This window comes from Spea bombifrons, chromosome 2, assembly GCF_027358695.1.
Source record: "Spea bombifrons isolate aSpeBom1 chromosome 2, aSpeBom1.2.pri, whole genome shotgun sequence".
Classification (NCBI taxonomy): Eukaryota; Metazoa; Chordata; class Amphibia; order Anura; family Pelobatidae; genus Spea; species Spea bombifrons.
Genome location: NC_071088.1, coordinates 39,661,015 through 39,685,044, shown reverse-complemented (window position 1 = coordinate 39,685,044; position 24,030 = coordinate 39,661,015). Strand labels below are relative to the sequence as shown.

Here is a 24,030-nt window from a genome sequence, read left to right as displayed (position 1 = left end):
ATATATATATATATATATATATTAGTGTATATGTAGTGTTTTATAATTGCCCCCCCTTTTTGGTCCCTGTACCCCCATGTGCCCCCCCTAAATATGCTAATCCCATCCTGAATCCATCCAGGACATTTAATCATCATTCAATCTCTTGATGGGAATTATTCCTCTATTTGCGTTACATTATATAAAGGACGACTGCTTTATTAATAGTTGCCTTACTATTTTATCAAAATTGGATTAAGTAGTTACATCATAACCAATAATCTTTCATAGCAATTTAATTAACGTTGGAGTATATGAGCTTCAAATTCAAGAGCACTTAGAAAATGCTTTATGGTGAAGACCAAGCTTAGCAGCTTCTCTCTCTCTCTCTCTGAAGGAGTTTGCCCTTGGACAGGGTAAGTAAGAAAGGGTTCTTCTAGAATGTTGGTAAGATATAAAAAAGGACACAATACCCGGATCTGTCAAAAGGGGCCAAAATTAGTAATATATGATATTTAAAACATATTAAATTACCCATTCAAGTCACTCTTGATATGGGCTAATTTTTTATAGATAAAGAGTTGGCCAATGTATCTTTTATTCTTTAATACATTAAGATAATGGTTTATTTCTTTAAAAGACAGAACAGCTACTGGAGTACTTGGTACCTCTAAATGCCATATAGATTGGTCCATTCAACCGTATAAAGGTCCAAAAACATTAGTTTTGTTTCTGTATTTTATTGTATAATAATAATAATATAACCCTTACGCTACAGGTAGATTACCTCCTGCTGCTTCGTATCGTAACCTTCCAGGCAGAATGACCAGGAAGGAAGTAGTTATGTTAACTTGTAGCAAGCTATATCTGTAAATGTACACACTTAGTTCTTGGTAAATTGTTTTACTACTATTATATCCCAGTAAACCGTAGATTGCTCCTTTAAATTAGGCGTGTCTTGAGATGCAACTAATTCGACAAGAATCTTATAATGATCTTAGATGTTCTTATCTGTGTCTGGCAACGCACGTTACAATAGTCTGACCCAGTAGCATTCTCCTTAATGCAGGTGAGAAAGGAATAGAGACAGAGCCAACGAAATACAGATATTTAACCAAATGACTTGCTCAATTATTTAATTTATTTGAAAGAAAGTTTGTCATTTAACATTGGACTGTTTTTTTTTATCCACAAAGCGGAAATATCTCTGCGCCTACAACTGACCAGGGATGGAAGCAAATGGTATGGATCTACTGAGAAGAAGCATTTTTGGAAAAAAATATTTTGTCAGTAGATCCTATGTATGTTTGTATATGTAGTTTGTATGCAGACAACCAACTTTTTGTCTTGGAGAGAAAGGGGATTTCAAATGAAGACGTTGCAGAAATGAGAAAACACATTCACAGGTTTAAGACTAAATTGTATCGCAACTAAAAAAAAAAAACAGTTTGTTTTGGGACTTTTTAACCTGTTCAAGGAGTACTGTTTGGACAGTAAAACAAAGGGGGAAGAAGAGGCACAAAATCGACACGGTGAACACAAGACGCATCAGAAGATATAGGACGTGTAGTCTCATTACTGGATTTGCTTAAAATGGGCCAACAATTGAGTGAGGAATCCAACAGAGTGGAAATAGATGTGGCGGAGCTCCAGGAATGGTATAAAAAGTTTGTAGTGGAATGTCCGAGCGGAACACTTTTCATGCATGAATTTAAGCGTTTTTTTGGCGTGACGGATAACCAGGAAGCAGCCGATTATGTGGAACATATGTTCAGAGCCTTTGATAAAAATGGGGTAAGTACTGCATAAACACAAGTAGGTATTCTCACATTCATGTCAGTCAATGTTTACTACAAAATATCATGCATAGCGCTCACAACTGAACAAGAGGGCATAGTCTCAACCTTGAGGCTCAGAGGTTAAGAGGTATTGTAAGAAGTTTTACTTTACTGAGAGGGTGGTAAATAAGTGGAATATTCTCCCAGCAGAAGTGGTAGCAGCTAATACAGTGAGTGAATTTAAGTATGCATGGCTTAGGTATAGAGCCATTCTGAATCTAAGATGAGACCAAGAACTGATTATGGTCTTTACCATAACGGGTAGACTTTATGGGTCAAATGGTTCTCATCTGCTGGCAAATTTTATGTTTGTTTTCACAAATGAACTCTCTGTGGCTTGATGACCTTGTTTGCTAATCAGAATAATTAGATTATTAATTATTAATCATCATCAATGACCAAAACATGCTAGTGTAAAATAAACATTAATGACACCTTACAGGTCAAACTTAAAAGTGTGCAATGCATTAAAAAACATTTCAGACTAATGTAGATTTATGAACTTCTGAATCTATATTGATGAACAAGGTCATATGTCATTCATTTTTTTTTATAACCAATGATGGCAGCATAATGAATTACAGTAAAATACCTAGTACATTATGGTTATGAGCAGATGTCTATGGGAATAATGATTATCCATATACACTTTATGCTGAGGAATAGGAAACAAAGCAAAGGTGTTTTCTTGCTACAGACAGGTCCGGCTCGTTTCCATCCTTTAGGGACGGAAACAGGACTAATTTGGCATTGTCTCATTGTTCCTGTAATAAACTGACTTTTTTCTGACATCTATCTAATCTATATCATCCATCATTCCTAGGTAAAGTCTAGTTTTAGCTCAATGTTAATGGTTTAAGTTCAATTAAACTGTTTAAAATCTACACCCGTTTCATTTTCTCTGCTTCTATACTATATAAAAACACACATAATACCATGTTTGCCCTCCTTTTTATAGGACAACACAATAGATTTCCTGGAGTATGTGGCTGCTCTTAATCTGGTTTTAAGGGGAAAACTGGAGCACAAGTTGAAATGGACGTTCAAAGTATACGACAGAGATGGAAATGGTTGTATAGACAAGACGGAGCTTCTAGAGATTGTGGAGGTGATAAATATGTGCATTGACAAAGCGTCTGTTAATTTAAATAATACACATTTCACTGTTTCTTTGTTAAGCTGTGTTTGTGTGTCTATTGCTCTCTAGATAACTGTACTATGCAAACTGTTTAGTCATTGGGATGAGCTGCCGTACTGGTAAATGTTAGATATTCCTTTTTTTGGGTCAAAATCACAGATTTTATGTATTTTCAATAGATTTATTTCTGGAAGCAAAAGTATACAACACAAATTAATGATGGATTGTATTCAGAAGACGATGGAACTTTTTTGTTATATAGGTTCATTTTCTTATAAAGTAGATATTCTTAATACATATACATTAATATGTAGTTGGTCTCCCCTTTACAACTATAACAGCTTCCACTCTTCTTGGTAGGCTTACCACAATATTTTGGAGTGTTTCTGTGAGCATTTTTGTCCATTCATCCAGTAGAGCATTTATGAGGTCAGTCACTGAGGTAGGACGAGAAGGCCTGGCTAACAATCTCCATTTCATTCCAAAGGTGTTCTATGGGGTTAAGGTCAGGGCTCTGTGTGAACTAGTCAAGTTCTTCCACACCAAACTCATCCAGCCATGTCTTTATGGACCTTGCTTTGTGCACTGGGGCACAGTCATGCTGGAATAGAAAAGGGCAGGGGAGGGCTGGCTGCCTACGGCCTGGGGGGCAAGTCTAGTCAAGTGGCCCGTTGCGCCACAGAATCAGCCCACTATCCATGCCCATCTTTTCCTGATTTTCTAACACATGTTGATGTAATGTGATGGGATTGGGAGTACGTCAGTACACTAAAAAAAGTCATCATACACAGAACGCCTAAAGCCACAATTTAACACAACTAATCTTTTTAATAAAATATGCAGATTGAAATAGCTTAAATAACACAAAACCTTCACTTTTCTGCTCACTGATTTCTGGGCCTAGAAAATTGTGTCCTTTAAAGTGACTATAGTTCAATGTATTCCTACAGAAAGTAAAGTGCCAGGAAACAGATGATCAGATACACACCAGGACAGGCTCTGCCACAACAACACCCAAACACACACACTCCAGTACAGGCTCTGCCACACCGACACACCAAACACACACACCAGGACAGGCTCTGCCACACCAACAGCCAAACACACACCAGGACAGGCTCTGCCACACCGACACCCAAACACACACACACACACACACACACACACCAGGACAGGCTCTGACACACTGACAGACAGACACACGCACACCAGGAGAGGCCCTGTCACACTGACACCCAGACACACACAGCAGGACAGGCTCTGACACCCACCAGATGGGCTAAGCTACAACAATAATAAAAAAGTATTTTCCACACTGCTTTGTCATTGAACCCCCTTATAGTGTTTTTGCCCCCTTTTGTGTAATGGCCCCAGTTGCTACCCTTGTGTATTGATGCCGCTGGCATAGATGAAAATGCTGCCCTGCAGTATGGGGGATGTAAATCTAACTAGTTTGTTCATTCCACGAACAAACTATACTGCAGGGCAGCATTTTATCTGAGCTGGTCAGAAGAATGTAAAAGCTATATGTGTCCTGGAAAACTTGGCCAATGCAGTCACCCTAATGCGCCCACACCCTTGTGTATTGCCCCCAGCTAGCCCCACATTGTATATTTATCCCACTGCCCAGCCTGCCCTTTAGTATTGATTTATGTGACGCACCCAGCCAGCACCCTCAGGTGAATTAATGCCCCCCCCCTTAGCATCTAGATTTCACTTTGCCCCCAAACAACCTGCCTGTGGTATCTCAAACTGCCTCCCTGTGCAATTATTTCCCCCCACTTACACAGCCATGCAATCACACACATATTCATTAATTCACTATTCACAAACATCCATTCACTCATTCATATATTCATTTCCTCATTTACAGATACTAATCATTTACAGATACTCATTCATTGACTCATTGACAGATACTCATTCATTTCCTCAATCACGCATACTCATTCAAACCACATTCCCCCACCCCTTTACCTGAACTGCAGATCATTCTGTGTCACTCGCAGACTTCTGCAGGAGCCGCTGCATCCCACTGCGTTCTTCTCTAGTACCGCCCCGGGAAAGCAGGAACGGAGCAGAGTCATGTGACGTGACGTAAATTCACGTGACTCCGCTGGTTTCCTGCTTGTCCTAGGTGGAACAAGAGACGCTGCTGGCACAGCGAGAAACGCGCAGGTAAGTGGCAGGGCCTCTGTGGAAGTGATCTCGGGGGTTGCGACCCCTGCGATCACGGTTAATGCAGGCTTTTATCCCGCATTAAAGGCGGCTATGGCGGTCGTGCGGCCGCATCGGCCACTCGGCCAGCCGTTTTATTAACATTTGTGGTGGCAATGTTGCCCCCCGTCCCTGGAAAAGGGCCTTCCCCAAACTGTTTTCACAAAGTTGGAAGCATTAAATTGTCCCAAATGTCTTGTCCCCTTCAGCATACCAAAACAATGCTATGCTTCCAACTTTGTGGGAACAGTGTGCGGAAGACTGTTCCTTGTATAAATCATGACACAGTGTAATATGTCATGTGTTGTTCAGATTTACTTAATTTTTAGACCTGCTAAGAAACAGATGAGTTTTGTTATGTCCTGATGTAAAACCATAGAATTCGAAAGGGTATACATTCTTTCTCACACGTATATATATATATATATATATATATATATATATATATATATATATATATATATATCCCAAAACTGGTGCCACAAAATTGAAAGCATACAATTGTCTTTAATCCCTTGACGGCAATTGACGTGCCAGGCATGTCACAGAAAAACATCCCGCCATGATAGCGTAATAGCTACACCAAGCATCAGCGTGCATCATATTAAAGGAAGTTAAAATGGTGTTGCTAAAATGCTTTAAAATCAAGGCATTCAATGACAACGAAAAACCCACCCCGGGGCTCACTGCGCAGCTGCGAAACATGGCAGCACCCATTAAGAAATAAAACAAGTTCTCAAAATGCGCTTTCCAGACCCTTCTGAGAACTCTGAGCTTCCTCTGCAGGTTGAATACAGGTACTGCATACAACCATGCAAGTCAATGGAACCCAGCTTACAATTCATAATAAATAAAAAATAAATGTGGTAAAATGTAAAAATAATTATCCGCTGATGTCATCATCAGGGGAACCGCCCGGTACCAACAAAATGTTAAAAAAAGTATATATAAAAACTATTTTTTATGAGCAAGTTTTAAAATTAGCGCTTAATGTTCACAAAAATCCTTGAATGGAAAAAGTTTAAATACTGGAATTTTAAATGCAAATGGGGTGTCTTGTTTTAAAAAAATTTATGATTTGATGGGGTAAATTGATGGACATGGGCACAGACTGACCAGATCTCAAAATCGCAAAATGCACACTTCACAAATGTGATCTTTTACCCCTCAAACAACCTGACAAGCCCATGCATGGGGGATATCACTGTATTCAGGAGATGTTGCTGAACATGTATTGGGGTGTTATTTGACAGTGGCATATTCCAGTAAATTCATACCTAAATTAAAATGTGTGTGGAAAAAAAAAGTACTACCACAAAGTTTGACAAAGGCTGATAGTAGAAATAATACATGGAAAGAGTTAAGGTACTAGCATTTGAAATACCCAGGAGTGTCTACTTTTCAAGCATATTTGGTTTGATGGGGGTAAATTGAACCAACCTGCTTGAAAGATGTCCCAAACAGGACATGGAGGCAGAATTTTCAACATGTTAAAATTCCAAGTTGAAAAATTAAATTATGCATGTCCCCAATGTGACCTTTTACCCCCCAACAACCCATGGAATTTACTCAGGAGATGTTGCTGAACACCTCTTGGGCTGTTGTTTGACAATGAGCTGTATATTTATTTTAGAAAAAAAATACTACCACAAAGTTTGACAAGGGCTGGTAGTAGAATAAGTGCATGGAAAAAGTTAAAATACTAGCATTTGAAATACCCTGGGGTCAGGGCCGGCCTTTGGAGTGTGCAAGCTGTGCGGCCGCACAGGGCGCCATGGCAGGGCAGCGAGACTGAGGCTCCCACCATAGGACTTCACCAGGGTAAGTGAACTGAAAGAGGGGGTAGATAGTGAGAAGGGGGGAAGGGAGTAGATAGTGAGTAGGGGAGGAGGGGGTAGATAGTGAGTAGGGGAAAGAGGAAGTGTATAGTGAGAAGGGAAGGAGAGGGAGTAGATTGTGAGACGGGTACTAGAGGGGGTAGACAGTGAGTAGAGTAGTAGAGGGGATAGATAGTGAAAAGGAGGAAGAGATTGTGAGAAAGGGAGGAGAGGGGGTAGATAGTGAGAAGGGGGAGAGATTGTGAGAAGGGGGGTAGTAGGAATCTTGAAATAAATAGAGTGAGAATGAGTGAGATAATGAAGTAATGTGTGGATGAATTGTGTGAATGGGTGAGAGAATTAATGAATTAATGTTCGGACAAATTCTGTGAATGAGTGAGAGAATGAATTGGTGTGTGGGTGAATTTTGTGAATGAGTGAGAGAATGAATGAATTGGTGTGTGGGTGAATTGTGTGAATGCATGAGATAATGAATGAATCAATGTGTGGATGAATTGTGTGAATGAGTGAGAGAATGAATTAATGTGTGGATGAATTGTGAGAATGCATTGTGAGATTGTATTGATGAATATGTAAATGCTTTGTGTGAATGGGTGAGATAATGAATAATTGTGTGAAGGAATTGTGTAAATAAGTGAATAAGTGAATGACTGCATACGTGTTTTGTGTGTATCATAGATGTGTAAGGGATTTGGGGAAAGGCAAAGATGGCACAAGCAGGGTGTTTGAGCTTTGGGGACCAAGATGGCATGGACAGGGTGTTTATGGGACAAAGATGGCACAGGCAGGGTGTTTATGGGACAAAGATGGCACAGGGCAGGCTGTTTGGGGACACAGATGTCTTATGCTGGGCTGTTTGGGGACAAAGATGACTCAGGCTGGGCTGTAATGTGTGTGTGTGTGTGTGATCTGGGTGCTGGTCAAGTTCTATGTGGACACCAGTGCTGGCCTTTGGGGCGTGCAACCTGTGATCTAGGCCTGTAATTTAGTTTTTTTTTTAAAATCTATACCTTTAATGCTGAGTTTATATGTGGTCTCCAGTTGATACCTGCAAAGCCTGATGCTATGTTTCCATATATCTATACCTGCAGTGCTGTTTCCATGTCTTGTTTATTTGATCTATACCTTCAGTGCTGAGTTTACATGTGATCCCCAGTTGATCTATACCTGCAAAGCTGGGTTTGTGTGGTATTCTGTTGGACTATACCTGCAATGCTATACACGCAAGTGTTGTTTACATGTGGTGTTTATTTGATCTATACCTGAACTACAGGGAGGAAGGAAAAGAGTGGTGTGGCTTAGTGAATGAGGGGACAAAGGGACTCTGGGGAAGAGAGGACCTTTCAAAGTCATGGTAGGCACAGAAGGAGGGAAGACTGTGCTGACTTTCACAGTCTTCCCCTAATCTGCAGTCAGTGTGGCAAATATATATTTTTGGTGTGGGAGCGGAGGGAGGGATTGCATGCTAGGGTGTGTGTGTATTTTATAATAATATAATAAATGTCAGAGTGGCTTATAGGGGTATAAGGCAATTCTGGAGGCAGAGTGGCACATAGGGGGTCAAAAGGCATATCCTGGGGCACAGCGGCATTTAGAGGGTTAAAAGGCATATCATGTGGCACAGTGGCATATAGGGGGTATAAGGCATTTCTGGGGCAGAGTGGCAAGCCAGGGGGCAGATGTGCATAACTGGGGGGGCAGGTTGAAATAAAAACAAAATATTTTTCTCAATCATAGCCTTTATTTAAAAAAAATAGTTCACATAGTTTACATGAATTAACATTTACTGGTAACACTTTTTCCCTATAGAGTCGTCTTATATTCAGGCTTTTTCTTTTTTTCATAAATTAATATTCAGATTTTCCGGGGTCGTTTTATAATCAGGGTCGTCTTATAATCGAGCAAATACGGTATTTAAGGTACATTATTGTTACCAGTGTTTCCAGTTTTCTTTTATTGTACTTGTTTGCACTTGCACATAAATAATCTCTAGTTAAAAATAGTTCTTTGTTACAACTAGTCCCTTTCTTTTAGTTGAGGGGGGTGCCAGAGAAGATGCCCACACAGGGCATCTGAATACCCTGCCTAGGGTGTCTAGTTTTGCAAACATATTTGGTTTGATGGGAGTAAATTGAACTTCAAAGATGTCACAAATAGGACATGGGGCAGTATGACATACATAAAATCATTGGGTATTTCTAAACAGAGGACAAAAATTAGAATCTATATAGTAGTTTTTTTTACATTAGCTTTTGTAGGTAAGTAAAAGACTTTTCAAGTAAAAGTCAGAAGGTCTTTTTTTTCTTAATTTTTCACCATATTTTATACTTTTTTTATAGTAAATTACTATCAAAATAATGGTATCTAAAGAAAGCCCTTCTTGTCTCGAAAAAATAATACATAACTTGTGTGGGTACAGTAAATGAGAAAATTACAGCTAAACATGATCACCACAGAGATTTTGAAACAGAAGAGTACACAAAAACAAAAACAGCTCTGTCCGTAAAGGGGTTAAAGCAGTCTTTGTATTCTGTAGTGTTAACATTACCCTTCACTCAAACTAAGGGGCCTAACTGAAACAGCCCCAGGTAATTATCCATTCTCTGTAAAACTCTACAGCAGACACTATGCATTCCGATAAGAGGCATTTTCCTTGCATCTGTCAAAGCAAGATTCATACATCAGAATTTTAGATTCATGTTTCCACTGCTCCAGAGTCCAGTGGGGGTGTGATTTGCACCACTCCAGTAGAAGCTTGGCATTGCACATTTTGATCGTTGGCTTGTGTGCAGCTGCTTGGTCATGGAAATCCATTTCATGAAGCTCCTGAGACACCGTGCTTGTGCTGATGTTGCTTCGAAGGGCAGCTTGGAACTCTGTAGTGAGTGATGCTACAGAGGACAGTCAATTTTTACGCACTACTCACTTCAGCACTTGGCAACCTCACACTGTGAGTCTTCCACTTCACAATAATAGCATCTACAGTAGACCAAGGAAGACACATCACAACTTCTTCAATACCACCCACTCTACTGCCAATGTTTGTCTAAGGAGATGGAGTGCCTATGTGCTTGATTGTCTACACCTGTTAGCAATAGATGTGTCGGAAACACCTAAACTTAATACCGTATTTGCTCGATTATAAGACGACCCTGATTATAAGACGACCCCCAAATCTTAATATTAATTTAGGAAAAAAAGAAAAAGCCTGAATATAAGACGACCCTATAGGAAAAAAGTTTTACCAGTAAATGTTAATTCATGTAAACTATTTTTTTAATAAAAGCTATGCTTGAGAAAAATATTTTGGTTTTATTTCCTTCTATTTTCCAACCTGCCCCCCAGTTATGCACATCTGCCCCAGAAGTGCCTTATACCCCCTATATGCCACTGTGCCCCATGATATGCCTTTTAACCCTCTAAATGCCACTGTGCCCCATGATATGCCTTTTAACCCTATATGCCACTGTGCCCCATGATATGCCTTTTAACCCTATATGCCACTCTGGCACTTAGAGGGTTAAAAGGCATATTATGGGGAAGAGTGGCATATAGGGAGGTTTAAGGCATTTCAGGAGGCAGAGTGGCATTAAAGGGGTTAAAAGGCATTTCACAGAGCACTCTGCCTCCAGAAATGCCTTACACCCCCCATTTAACACTCCCTCCTCCAAACTTACCGGTGCTTCTGAGTTGGGGGGGGGGCGCATAACACAGGAGGGTCCAGGTCCCCTGCATCTGAGCCCCAGGTGCTTAGTCCGGGCAACATGTAGAGCTCCACGCGAATCGCATAGAGCTCTACACGCTGCCCGGACTAAGCACCGGGGACTCAGAAGCACCGGTAAGTTGGAGGGGGCATAACACAGGAGGATGCAGGTCCCCTGCATCCTCCTGTGTTATGCCCCCGCTCCAACTTACCGGTGCATCTGAGTCCCCGGTGCTTAGTCCGGGCAGCATGTAGAGTTCTACGCGATTGTATAGTGTAGAGCTCTACGCGATTGTATCGTGTAGAGCTCTACGCGATTGTATCGTGTAGAACTCTACGCGATTATATCGCGTAGAGCTCTACACACAGCCCGGACTAAGCACCGGGGACTCAGATGCACCGGTAAATTGGGTCGGGGGTTAACACAGGAGGATCCAGGTCCCCTGCATCTGGGTCCCCAGTGCTTAGTCCGGGAAGCGTGTAGAGCTCTACGCGATTGTATCGCGTAGAGCTCTACACGCAGCCCGGACTAACCCCCGGGGAGTTGGGGGGGGGTTAACACAGGAGGATCCAGGTCCCCTGCATCGCTGCGGGGGATCTGGATCTTAGTCTCATAATCAGACGTATTTGAGGTCTGATTATAAGACGACTCTGATTATAAGACGAGGGTTATTTTTCAGAGCATTTGCTCTGGAAAAAACCTCGTCTTATAATCGAACAAATACGGTAATTAGGAGGGGTGTCCACATGCTTTTGGTCATATAGAGTGCGTAAAATGTAATGATTCCTGCCTCTGTCTCACACATCAATTTATGTAGCACTGTACGTGTGTGTCTCTTTTTCTAGAAAGAATCTTGTGTTTCTAAAAAGGAGGAGAGCTAAGCTCCCAGTATTTCTAGTTTTATTTCTAGTTACTTTAAAAAATCCCAGATGGCAAATTCTAGCCATCTCGTCACAGAATTAGTTTTACTTCAAATATATAGGCCATAGAACAGTTCACATTTTAAATATTATCGACAGTAATACCAATAGCATGTTGGGCTCCCTATGTCTGTAGCAATATTTAACACTTTCCACTTTTGTAAGGATTTTCTGCACATTAGATCCATTCAGAGTGTTTGATCGTCTGGTCTCATTTTTTGTTTTAGTCAATTTACAACTTGAAGAAGGTGTGCCGTCAGGGCCAAGATGATCGAATTCCATTGCTCTCACCAGAGGAAGTAGTGGACAGGATATTCCAGTTGGTGGATGAGAACGGAGATGGTAAATTGTTGTATGGTTATTTAATTGTATTAAATACTTAAAATACTGATATCAAGGTAACTGATTTCAATAATATTAATTTTAGTTTTAACAAGTTGGCTTTTTATCTACAGGACTATAGACCAAGACTGGTTAACGTCTATGGGAAAAGAGACATCATTAGCATTGCCAAATCAATTCTGTGCGGTGCCTAAGTTTGTAACTACTAGATAAGCACCTTCTGGAGCTTAACAAGCTGAGAACTGTCTGGCTTATAGATAAAACAAGCTTGCTGATGGTTTAATGACTATCACGTGTATGAGCCCAACAAGGAGCCTTAAACCTAATATTCTAACAGCTGCAGAAAGATCCCAGAGGCAATATAGCTAGCAAGTAATCTTGAGTGATCTAGGTTTAGGTAGCATTCAAAAATGCTGAACTCCCAGTCTGTTTGTGTTAGACTGTCAATACAGTCTAATATATGTTATATTGCATGGGATTGTTTTATGTGGAACATGCCGTACTAAAGAGTTAGGGGCTTAGGCAACAGGTGATCCTAGCTTTACACTGGTGTGGTTTATTTTTAGTTTTTCCTTATTACCCTATGTTTTTATCGACTGTATCTTGGGACTCTTTCCCATGGAGTTTTCCCATGCATGCTGAAACTAAAACCTTACATACAGCCTTCAGCTATGTAAAATAGGCTTAGGGTACTATGACAGGAAAGTAAAGAAACACTGAGACAGTATCAGAAGAGGAACCAAAGCCTCAATATTGTTAGTACCAGATTTATTTGCAATGCTTATGTATACACATGGTTTAGGACATTGGGAAACATGAAGACCTTCACACTTTGATTTATTTCCATCAGGGCAGCTATCATTGGATGAGTTTATTGACGGTGCTCGGAAGGACAAGTGGGTGATGAAGATGCTGCAGATGGATGTGAGTCCAGGAAGTTGGATTAATGAGCAAAGAAGGAAGAGTGTGCTGTTTTAATGTCAAGTTGATGCTTAGTTGCTCATCATGAAGATCTTACCCGGGACCATGAAACAGGGGGTGAAAACTCAAAGAGTTGTGTTCTGGGTTGGTGCATTGGGTATGTGAGATTCACATCATAAAGTGGATTGCTCATCGATGCCCAGTAATAATGGATTTAACATAATGATTGTAAGCTTGCGAGCAGGGCTCTCTCCACCGAATGTATCGATTTGTCTTACTCTGTCAATTCTTGTCCTGTCATACCCCTTGAATTGATGTGTTGTATTAAGCTCTGCGTAAACTGTTGGCACTATATAAATAAAACATAATACTAATAATGAGAAAGACTAGGTGAGGGCCCAAAGTGATGCGGCAAGAAGCAAAGGGAGGCAAAATGTAAATAAATACAAGCTAAAAATATTATATATTTTATATTACATGAGAATCTATCAAATAAAATTGCAGTTAGGAAATTTGAAGAGCCACGAGTGGTTGGTTATACAGTGAGATAAATCTGTTGCTTCCATTTCTTCTTGATCTTATAGATATATGTAAAGGAATAGTTGTCTTTTGTAACACACTTAAGCAGTTTACCATATCGGTCACATTTTTGTTTTGTTAAGTGTACGTAATTGTATCCAGTGAAGTCAGATGTATTGTATGTATATTTCGCTAATTTGTTTTAACTGAACACAGCTCAGATCAGCTGTAAACTGCACTTATCTTCTGCACTTTAATAACCATGCACAGAAAACCAGTACCATTACAACCCCTCGCTTGTTAAAAGAAATGCCTTCACCTGCAGAATTATGTGTCAGGGAGTTCACAATTTGTATTAATGTGGAACCAGACATAAGTAGCATCTGCCAGTCAATCCAACATGAACTATGATCCCCATGATTCTGCTAAAGGACCACATTGTTTGATTCAAATTGTAGTCCAGGGAAACATTTCATATCATAATAGCGGCCTTTGTCCTCAGAAGTTGGAAAAGCCAAATAAAATGTAGACCTTGCACATGTAAAGTGCTGCCTCGCTGGGTTTAACATATACAGACACACAAATGGGTAGCATTTTACATGTGCTGTTCAGCAACACGTTCATCAACACGTGAACATTAGGTATATGTCCATTGCGGCAACCATAATCAATGGCGGGATTTGTTTTATGGTGTTAAGAGATTCATGAAAATGTACTCCTTGTATAAATTAATTCTTTACAAATAACTATTTTATGTACATTTCTTCATATTGTGTTTCGTCAGAGTTTGAGTTGTCAAAATATTGCAATTATTAAACAGAATAAAAATTATGCCAAAAGTGTAGACTTGGGTGGACAATCGCAACCTTTTATTGACATGTCTTTGGCTTAAAAATATCACAGGTTTCTGACTCTTAAAACCTTTGCTCTCCTCATCAGGACCACATTTTTGTTCCTAGACCTAGGTTAAGGTCTGCTTACTGTAGGGCTGAGGACATGAAGTCACCATAGGACTTTAATCTAAGGACTTTCTGATTGTGGATAGTTTTTTTTTCTCACATGTTGAAGCGATCAAGAGACATTGCTTACCTGTAGAGGGATAAATAAAACCATTATTAGTTTTTCGCTAGGCTTGTCTTGTCCAGCTACAAAAGTATCCTGCAGCAGCACACGCTACCACTGTATTTTGTCTGACTTTTTTAGATTAAGGAGCATGCTCCAACGTAAACTTTGTTTCCAACCCTTCTCATTCTGATCATCCTTTCTGATGATCACAAGGTGACGAGCACAAGCTCTCCAGGCCCTGCATTTTGACCCCCAGCAATCTCTTTGGCACTCTCAGCTATCGTTCACGGCAGATGTTAATACTGACAAATGCGTCGGGAAGGCAAGGCTTTGGGTTAGCGCTCATTTCATTGGTTTTAGGATCTTTCATTATTGCTCTACCTGGGTTTCCAGGCAGTTATTAAGACTAGCGATCACTGTGATTGCTGTTTCTGACAGTATTTGCCTTGCAGTAATATAATATCCAAAATCATCTACGGTATAATAATAAATTAGTTGGACTTCATGATATACATTTAGTAGGAAGCAAAGAACAGCAGCCTAAATACCTAATTACACTAAACATAAGGTGTCATTTCTGACATGAATGTAAATAAAAATGTTAGCATCAAACATTCTTGAAATTAGTTGCACCTTCCTTGCCACCTACTTTTTTTACACGTGTATTTATTTAGGAAAGGTTGCACCAGGAAGCATACATGGAAATGTGTCTCCTATGTCCCGGAAATGACATGGATGTAGACAGAAATTACAAAAGTGATAAGAGCAGTGCTGTCAATTGTCAAGTTTTTTTTTTAATGATTTTTATTCAAAGAAAATAATCTCATTTGCAAGAAATTGCAAGTTTTTAATACATTTTTGGTATTGGATCTGTGTGGATCTTTCAAGGACTCCACCAAGAAAAAATCAAATGCTGGCAGATTTTATACATACATACATAGTAGTGTTATTTATATATATACACTACTCAAAAATGCTAAAATTCATCACACATGTATTTCTAAAGCCTGCGATATTTGCCATTTTATGGCACAATACCTTGACCAGACTTTTGAATGTGTAACATTACCAGCTAAAAGCTGTAAATTGTAAATGGCAAGCTTATCAACCGATGGTTCAACCCCACGTTTTGGCTTAACAGTCCAGCACCCTAGAAATTCGATTTGTATGTCTTTCTTGCCAAAGGATCCGCACTCAATTTATGGAAAAAGCAAATCATTATTGGTATAAAAGTTCTTCTGGTTTTCAATATTTTCCTCTGGCAACACAAGGATGGTCCAGCTCTAGAAAGACAAGGTAAATAGACAGTGGCAACTCATGCAGTGTTAACCCTTTGTATGGGCCAAATAATGAAGGTGACGATAACCAAACTTTGAAATGTCAACCTTTGATAAAGGTAAAGAGACCATGTCAATTTGGTGGTAGTCAAACATATCCTGCAGTGGTTAATGCTTTACACACCATTCGTAGCATGTAGCACAGGCAAAATCCAAAATGCTAGATATGAATAATGCATTATCATAGACAAAATTTGAAATCTGTCACGCTTGTGTGTTTCCATTAAGTATTTCCTGCCTGGGCCGTTCTGGAAGGTCCATCCTTTTCCCATCATTTTGGATCATGTGGATGATATGTTTGAGGTCCAAGCTGCGAGTTAGAACCTCAAGGAGAAGTTCATCCTTCTGTACACCCTCCATAAATTCTTCCAATGACAGCTCACCTAATGGAAAAAATACATGGCATTAGAAACACATCAGCCACAGATCTCCCATCACTGTGAGCCACACTAATTGGAGTTATGTGTTTGCATTTTAACATACACCTCTAAATAGGTACCCAAAGCGATTGCTTTCAAACAATTGGTCGGTACGAGAGTGCTATTGTAAAGCCAGTAATGTAAGAAACAGCGAAAATTTACACTGGAAGGGAATCTATAGTCTTTGTACTGGACATTTTAGTAAATGTCACGTATACACTAATGTTTCCTTTATAAGATATTTTAAATAACACACCCCAAACTCTGCAGGTGCTAATAGTGAAACGATATATGATGTGTATACACACATCAAGCTTTGGAATGTTTCTGGTGAGTGCTATACTTTTACCATTTTGAACCTAAATTAGAAATTGTTGTTAACATAACACCAATAGTTGCTATAACTGCTGTGACACTGTACAGCCTCAGGGAGATGTTCTGTGTGTATATTGTGCACAGATAAAGTGTAAATCTTGTGTATGGGTCCCTGGGGTGGAGCATTTGGAGAGCCTGGTGGGCCAATGCTTCAACTAAAGTATTGTAGCAGACCGGGTACCCAAGCTGGGTTTGCAGGATCTGGTCCAAGCCTACATTGGGCACATGTGCTGGGCATTAGAACCCCCTGGAGCCTGACAATCAGGGGAAGGAGACACCCTGAAGAAGATCCCAAAGCCAAGTATGGCGAACCTGCCTTGATACATGTGTACTGTCTGGGGGAGATTTCCAGAGCCTGGGTAAGCTGCATCTAGCAGTGAAGTGGGTAGTTAGGCTGGTCAGTCTGAGCCAGCAACGTATAGCCAGAGAGGGCTCCAATGGGAGCTATGGTTTTCTTTTATCATTTTATTTTGGGGATAAATCAGTTTGCTTCAAATTGGTGATCCTTAAACTTATTGCCCTAGAAGGACTGTGCTTAAGTTCCCTTAAAGTGATATTTAAGACCCTCATGCTACAGGGTTTGTAACTCTTCATGAAATATAATATTTTATTTTCTGTGTGCAGTGGACAAAGGTTTACCTGTCATAGCCTCTAGAGGGCACAATCAAATAAAATGTTACATTCCAATTCTGAAACTGATTACCGGTATGTATTGTGTATATATATATATATATAAAAAATCACATACACATTTGTTGTGTTCTATTTGATAATGTATATTAACGATAGTTTTAGTTTTTAGTATAGCTCATTGCACACACTCCATTAACCTACATGTTAAAACATTGTGAAACCAAACAAGTAAATGCATAACATCCCGGACCACAGACACATATTCAAATATTATGGAAAACATAGGAAAATAACAAATAGAAGCAGAACATTATGTTATTTGCAGCTAGAGACATCGCTGGATAGTACAATGTGCTGAAACAGAGTGGATATTGTTCATGGCTAACCCTGATGGGTCTCTACTATACAGATATTTTCTGTGATGGGTTTTACAATTCTACAGGGGAACATCACTATTTGGGCATTTAAAACTACCGCTGTTACACTATGTTTGTACGCTAAGAGTTTGCCAGCTCCGGCTGGCAGAAGGAAGAATTGTGAGATTGGTGCTGCAATGGCAATCTGAAACTTAATCTTTTCATTTTAATCTTTTGTAATGGACTTGGTAAAATAGCGGTTGCAAAAGAGTTACTGTATAGATTTGCTGGCTTGGATTTTAGTGCTGGTTAATGTGTTCTTCTTTGGTTGTTAAAAATGGTTAATTTCCAAGTCAATGCAGGTCGCCAGTAAAGTAGGATTGAGAATAGACACAATATAACCTTGTTCTTACCCCCAAAATATATTTGTCTAGCACAAGCACATATTAATTATGAAGAACTGAACGGTCACTCACCATCTCCATTGATGTCAATTTTGTCAAAAACCATATTGGTAAATTCCTCAGCAGTCATCTCATCATTGCATCTGTTTATGGCCCTAATTGCCTGTAATAAAAGATAATAAAGCAATATAAAGAACACATCAATTGAGATATATATATATATATATATATATATATATACATACATAGCCATTTTTGTTTTCTGACCAGTAATCCATGCTTCCTTTCCTATTGCCCTCTAAATATCAGCGGAGGGTTTTGCCTATTAATTCTAAAAATGGACAGAGTAAATGGGGTTAATTTATGGGATGTTTGGTCTGTGCCGCAGCATAATGCAAAAAAAAAAGAAAGGAAAAGACTGCAGCAATATTAGCAATTAGTGATGTTCCCAAGGCACGCAAAGAAGAAAGATTACAAAACGTATGTGAATACTAGTATATGCACTAAGAATAATGCGGTTACAAAATTAAATTAAAGAAAGAATGGTTATTCTGTAAAAGAGCCAGGATTATAATTTCCCTCCCTCCTTTGTATTCTGGTGTTAATGATGTCAGATTTTTCAGGTTGGGCTTTAGCCCTGTTCTTCCAGCCCAGCGGAAACATTCACTAACGGCATGGGTCCCTTGGGGAATTTACGTTTATTACTGCCGATCCCCTTGCTGACGTAGGTTTAGGGGGAGAATATCGGCAGTATCTGTGCCGTTATTTGGGTATGGGATCAGGAGCCAGTAGAGAGTTCACAGGTCATGAGCTTGACACCATAGGATGAGTTTTATAGGAAGTCATTTGGAGTGAGAATAATTTGAATAAAAAGATGCAAGTGGTAAGCGCATTGTTTTGTATTGTATAATATACTTTAGTCAAATCCTTCAGAATCCCAAACTCACCTTAATAATATTTAGCAGTTCTCCTCTGTCAATGCAGCCATTGCCATCCACATCATAGAGTTTAAAGTACCACCTCAGCTTCTGTTCCACCTTCCCCTTCAGTACTAAACTCAGGGCTGCCACATACTCCATGAAGTCCATGTATCCATCCTAAATGACCAAAAAAAAAGCCAGGATGAAAAAAAATGCACAAATATTCACAAGACCCCAGCAGCAAACTGACCCCAAAATAAATAATAAATAATAATAGCCCAAAGCTGCTCAGTAAAAGTATTCAGTGTATATAGATATAATATTTTATATATATATATATATATATTCAACTATATATATATATATATATATATATATATATATATATATAAATAAATTAGTTGCAAATATTATCACTCTCCAGAGGTCAAATATACTTCATAATAGCACTCATTCAATGTTACCATGGTTTCAGGATTAAAAAAAAAGTTTCATTTCAATACAAATGGAGTGGGAGAAATGTACGGCGTGAAAAGATAATTATACTTCTGTGAGTTTTACAGTAATTTCCTGGCCTCTCTGAGCATTCATACATAGGGTGGTATTTATTTAATTACAGCTGCCCTGCTGTGAAAAAGGATTTGAAAAAGAACGAAAATGGAAGGGCCGGTATAAAAAAGAAAAATGGAGGAGGTAGTTAATATACATTAACCCGTAGAATCTTGAATAGCCAGTCGCTAGCCAATTTTATTTTCAGGAGCCTAATATCTAGAACTGGAAGGAAGAAAAACAGCTTCAGCTGAACCTCTGTGGGCTCCTGTGGAATATTTGAGCCTAGGGGAATAAGTTTCAAATGAAGGAACTTAAAACTGGACCTAAAAAAATATATATATAAAAAAAATATCTTAAAAAAATCAGTTATTTAATAGTTTTTTTTTTATAATTTTTAATATTTTATCAGGTATATTTAATCAATGTTCTCTTACAGAAATATCCTACAAATGTCTCACAAATAGAGGAAGGGGTGTAGGTGGGTGTTGGTGAATATTATGTCATATTATCCAGTCTAAATGTTATACAATAAGGTACATGAGATGAGGCATAAAGCTACCCTAAATATTAGACAAGACCAAGGATTGATTAAGGTCTGTGTCTTTACATCAGGAGAAATGGGCAGAATGGGCCTTATCTGCCATCAAATGTCAATTCTATGTTACTATTTCATTTAAAACATGCGAAATATTAAAACAATCAATATACCAAAAATATATAAATTTTTTATGGTCTAATAATTAATAATGTGAATTTTTTGTTTTAAAATTGTATTATTTATATGCCATAGCAGCTGACTAGTTAAAATAATATGTAACAGAAAACTTAATTTTCTATCATACATGGTAATGTTTTGCTTTTCCGATACCATTGCTTTTGAGGCTAAGAAGCAGGTTTTGAGAAGTCTAAAGCCACGCTGCTTTTTAATTAAGTTGTGGAAACCTGTAAACATGTTGGCCAGGAAATCTTTATTAAGTGTGTTCATTGATATTATCTTTTTTTAAATGTGTTTTATGATGACCCTGTAATTAAGTATGTTGATGGTGTAACAACGAGGGACCAACCAAACAAATTGCAGAAACCCCTGAAATTTCCTTAAGTTCTATTCATTCGTCATAGATGAGTCCATTCTTTTCCTCACACATTTTCTAGGATAATTACAAGATTTTAGTTTTTCTGGGGTAAGACAGGCTTAAACAAGGTATGATTAAAAAGTTTTTAAAAAAAGGTTCAAAGTGGGTATTCAGAGTCCAATAACTCTAACAGGCGCTGCTTATTAAGTATAAGTAAATGTAAACTGCCCATGAAACAATCAATCAAGGACAGGATACGAAAGTATAGTTACATACAGCAAAAGATAAAAAATTCTATAGGTAACCATTGCATTGCCAGCCATATTCTTAAAAAATCCTATCTCAGATCACTCTAAACTTATTAATAACATCATTACAAAATCTTAACCACAACACCAATTTATAATAAAGAGGTGCAAAGATGAGGAAAGGAAAAATAAAAATCTCAAGGGTTCTGTGGACCTTAAGTTACTTCTGCTGGGAGGCTGTTCCACGTATCCAACACCCCCTCAGTAAAGTAAATCTCCCTTACATTAAGTAAGAGTTTGTTAAATAAAAGTTCAAAACTCAGGGGTCCTGTAGACCTTAAACTACTTCTGCCGCCTCCTCAATAAAGTAAATCTCAGAAGGAGCATAATTAATATGCAAATGCCAATTAACCATTTCAGTGCCTATAAGGAAAACTGGGCATTCATTTACCTCTACAGACAATCAAGGATTATATTATAATTTGGAGAAGCTACTATTCCAGGCACTGTGTGTGTCCCCTTTCTCCACATGAAACCAAGCTATAGGAACTTTTTAGGCTGTTGAGATTTCCATATTTCCTTAGTATAAAAAGTTTGACAAATAGTGTATGAATGAGTCTTACACTAGACGGTGACATCATTAAATCATCACACAGATGATAAATATAGTCCCAAGTGGAATCAACAATGTTTTAGGGCATAGTCCTCTGTTTTAGGGCATAGTCCCCAGACTGAGACTTCTGTCCCTGGTTTCTATTTGCCCACAGAAATGCCCCTGCTTTAAACATCAATAGATTTATTTGTTATAATCTATTATAAAAATATCCATCAGCCGATCTGGTCCCGTTAAAATTAACACCAATGACACAGAATGTAATAAACATTTTCGACTTATCTTCGGTTCATATTTATTTCTGATGGGCTTACTTGGTTATGAATACATTAATTTATATTCCATTCAAAAAACAGTGTCTGTTTGCTATTCCTTTCTCATTGTAATCCCACTGTTGGGATTAATAAAGCATTAAAAAAAATGCAACTGTATTTAATCTTAAAGATCGAGCCAGCTATCTAGAAAGGACCAGAAGAATTCCATCAAGATCTCTCAGTCAGGTTCACATGCATTACACATAGAATTTAGAACTAGTAGTAGAATTTAGGAGCTAGTAGTTTTAGCACAACAAGCGCATCATCATTTTTCTATAGCTTTGAGTCTATATGTTTAAAAAAAAATTCTAAACAACTATGATGTCATCTATAATAAAGCAGCAGTTCGATTTAAGCCCCGATTCGAGGATCATTGTAGCGTCAGGATAATTCAAATGGAAAGAGTTCGTCACTTACCTTGTTAAAGTCAAATGTGTCAAACATTTGTTCAATGTATTGGTTGGATGCAGGACTCAGGTTCTTGAGGCCAAAGAATTGTTTAAATTCATGCTGTGTTAGTTGGCCAGAAGGACATTCCGTCATGAACTTCTTATACCATCTGTGGATTTCTGTGGCACTTAACTCCTCTACTGTTTTACCATCCATGTTCCCCATTCTACAGTGATTATAAGTCGGCTCCCTTTGAAGATGTTGAGTTGATATGCAACCAGAAGCTTCTTTGAATATATTATATATTTCACTCCTTAAACATAAGAGATCAAGCTAGATCCGTGATCCTGTGATCAAAAATAAACAGTAAAGGAAAAAAAATGTCCTTTGTTATGTAAATATTTAGTTGTCAGTGTTGAGGTTCTACAACTCCAACAGCTTCACCTGTCTGTTATATCAGAGTGCAAATGTCAAAGTCATTGGGAAGGATACAAAGATGCTTTAAAGGAGGATTGAATTCCACTCTCAACCAATCAGAGGTCCTTCTATTAGGAAACCCCTCGTGTTCATACAGGTGGGATCCCAACAGCAGAAGAAAAAACGTACAAAGGGAACTGTTGCGATTAAAGACGAAGAAGATTAGCAAGGGAGGAAAGGGTACTACTAAATAGATTTCTAATCTCCTAATCTGGGATCTGGCTCTGACATTGTTAATGTCCTAGGAAGACACTAACATTAGCTCGAGGTAATTGTAATTCTCCTTTACCCTGGTTTTTTTTTTTGCTCCAGAAAGCAATATTTGACACAAACTCAGTTAAGGCTGATTTGATACTTTTTGAAATTCCAATAACTAGTTAAGCATGTTGGTTTATAAAACATGGTAAGGAGAACAATAAAAAAGAGGTCCCTTAAAAATATTTTGATCTGGATTTGAAGTTTAAATTTGAGGCCATATTGCTATAAAATAGTTGTTTTATTGGGGTTTTTTTTCACTATGTTGAAAGTCTAGATGGCTTTTTCTAAAAAATAATGATGTCATGAATCATAACCTTGTGGAGGATACTTTATTTCCCAGCCCAGCTTTATGGAAGTTGATGGCCATCATAGTTTTATAGTTCTGGACTCCTGACCTGAATTTACTTTCCATTGTTTACTGGAGTTAGGGATCTCAGATACTGAGCAAGATGCCTGTGCTACTGTAAGGCCACAGAGGATCACCAGGTCTCCTGTCTTCTTCTTTTGGGGCTATCCTCACTGAAGGGAAACGTAGCCCATTCTGTCCCATGTTGGACTTAGAGGATAAGTGGACTGTGTTTAAATCACATAGATGTGATATAAGGTTATTTATGTACTATTAACCAGTATGGTTGAACAACCTGTGGAGGAATTGGCAAGGAAAGAAACGTGGCAATGAATTCCATCACTGTTTGAAGAATGCAACCAATTGCCATTGTTTGGTTCTAGTTTATCCCCAGGCTCTTGTTTCACCTAGGGTGAGAATTACCAACCTGACCTTGACCTTCATACTCTCTAAGCAGCTCAACTCTGTACAAACATTGCAGTCTAAATTCTTCTTAACGTCTAAACTGCTGAAAACAGGAAGCAATATTTTTGCAGTAATATTCATATTGATATAGAAAATATTTCAGCAGTCAGGAATACTTAATTGATTGCTCTGGTGATTGCACCCAAGTTGCTCTTTTTAAGACAAATGCCTTCATTCATAGGTTGTGTACTTTACTAACCCAACTCACAGTGCGATTTGTGTCCCTTCCAACTTTCTGTGCTAGTTTAAGGCATGCCAAAACGAAGACTATGTTCTTGTATTTGCTTGCAAACCTTAAACACATCCAGCAAAACTGGTTTTCAGAGGGAAATAAACTAACCAGATAGAATTTTTTTCAGTGGCGTATAT

At 38.6% G+C, this 24,030-nt stretch overlaps 2 protein-coding genes across 2 annotated transcripts; one reads left to right on the top strand and one right to left on the bottom strand.

The window, feature by feature from the left end:
• The first annotated feature begins 1,572 nt into the window (after positions 1–1,572).
• On the top strand, positions 1,573–13,040 carry GUCA1B (guanylate cyclase activator 1B). The gene is made up of 4 exons (XM_053457608.1): positions 1,573–1,773; positions 2,776–2,925; positions 11,862–11,976; positions 12,827–13,040. The coding sequence occupies exons 1-4, from the start codon at positions 1,573–1,575 to the stop codon at positions 12,952–12,954; spliced, it is 594 nt and encodes a 197-aa protein (XP_053313583.1). The 3' UTR covers positions 12,955–13,040.
• Positions 13,041–15,542: 2,502 nt separating this feature from the next.
• On the bottom strand, positions 15,543–22,709 carry GUCA1A (guanylate cyclase activator 1A). Its single transcript, XM_053457606.1, has 4 exons — positions 22,143–22,709; positions 18,953–19,102; positions 18,078–18,168; positions 15,543–16,201 (listed from the first exon to the last, which is right to left on the bottom strand). Exons 1-4 carry the CDS (start codon positions 22,338–22,340, stop codon positions 16,023–16,025), a joined length of 618 nt encoding a protein of 205 aa, XP_053313581.1. The 5' UTR covers positions 22,341–22,709; the 3' UTR covers positions 15,543–16,022.
• Between the last annotated feature and the right edge of the window lie 1,321 nt (positions 22,710–24,030).

Bases quoted from the DNA above. Each gene is read 5' to 3' on its own strand.
- GUCA1B (XM_053457608.1), top strand. From the start codon at position 1,573: ATGGGCCAACAATTGAGTGAGGAATCCAACAGAGTGGAAATAGATGTG. The intron at 1,774-2,775 runs GTAAGTACTGCA...TCCTTTTTATAG, and splicing joins GAGCCTTTGATAAAAATGGG to GACAACACAATAGATTTCCT. The intron at 11,977-12,826 runs GTAAATTGTTGT...TATTTCCATCAG, and splicing joins GGTGGATGAGAACGGAGATG to GGCAGCTATCATTGGATGAG.
- GUCA1A (XM_053457606.1), bottom strand. From the start codon at position 22,340: ATGGGGAACATGGATGGTAAAACAGTAGAGGAGTTAAGTGCCACAGAA. The intron at 18,169-18,952 runs GTGAGTTTGGGA...CTTTTATTACAG, and splicing joins AACTGCTAAATATTATTAAG to GCAATTAGGGCCATAAACAG. The intron at 16,202-18,077 runs GTGAGTGACCGT...TTTTTCCATTAG, and splicing joins AATTGACATCAATGGAGATG to GTGAGCTGTCATTGGAAGAA.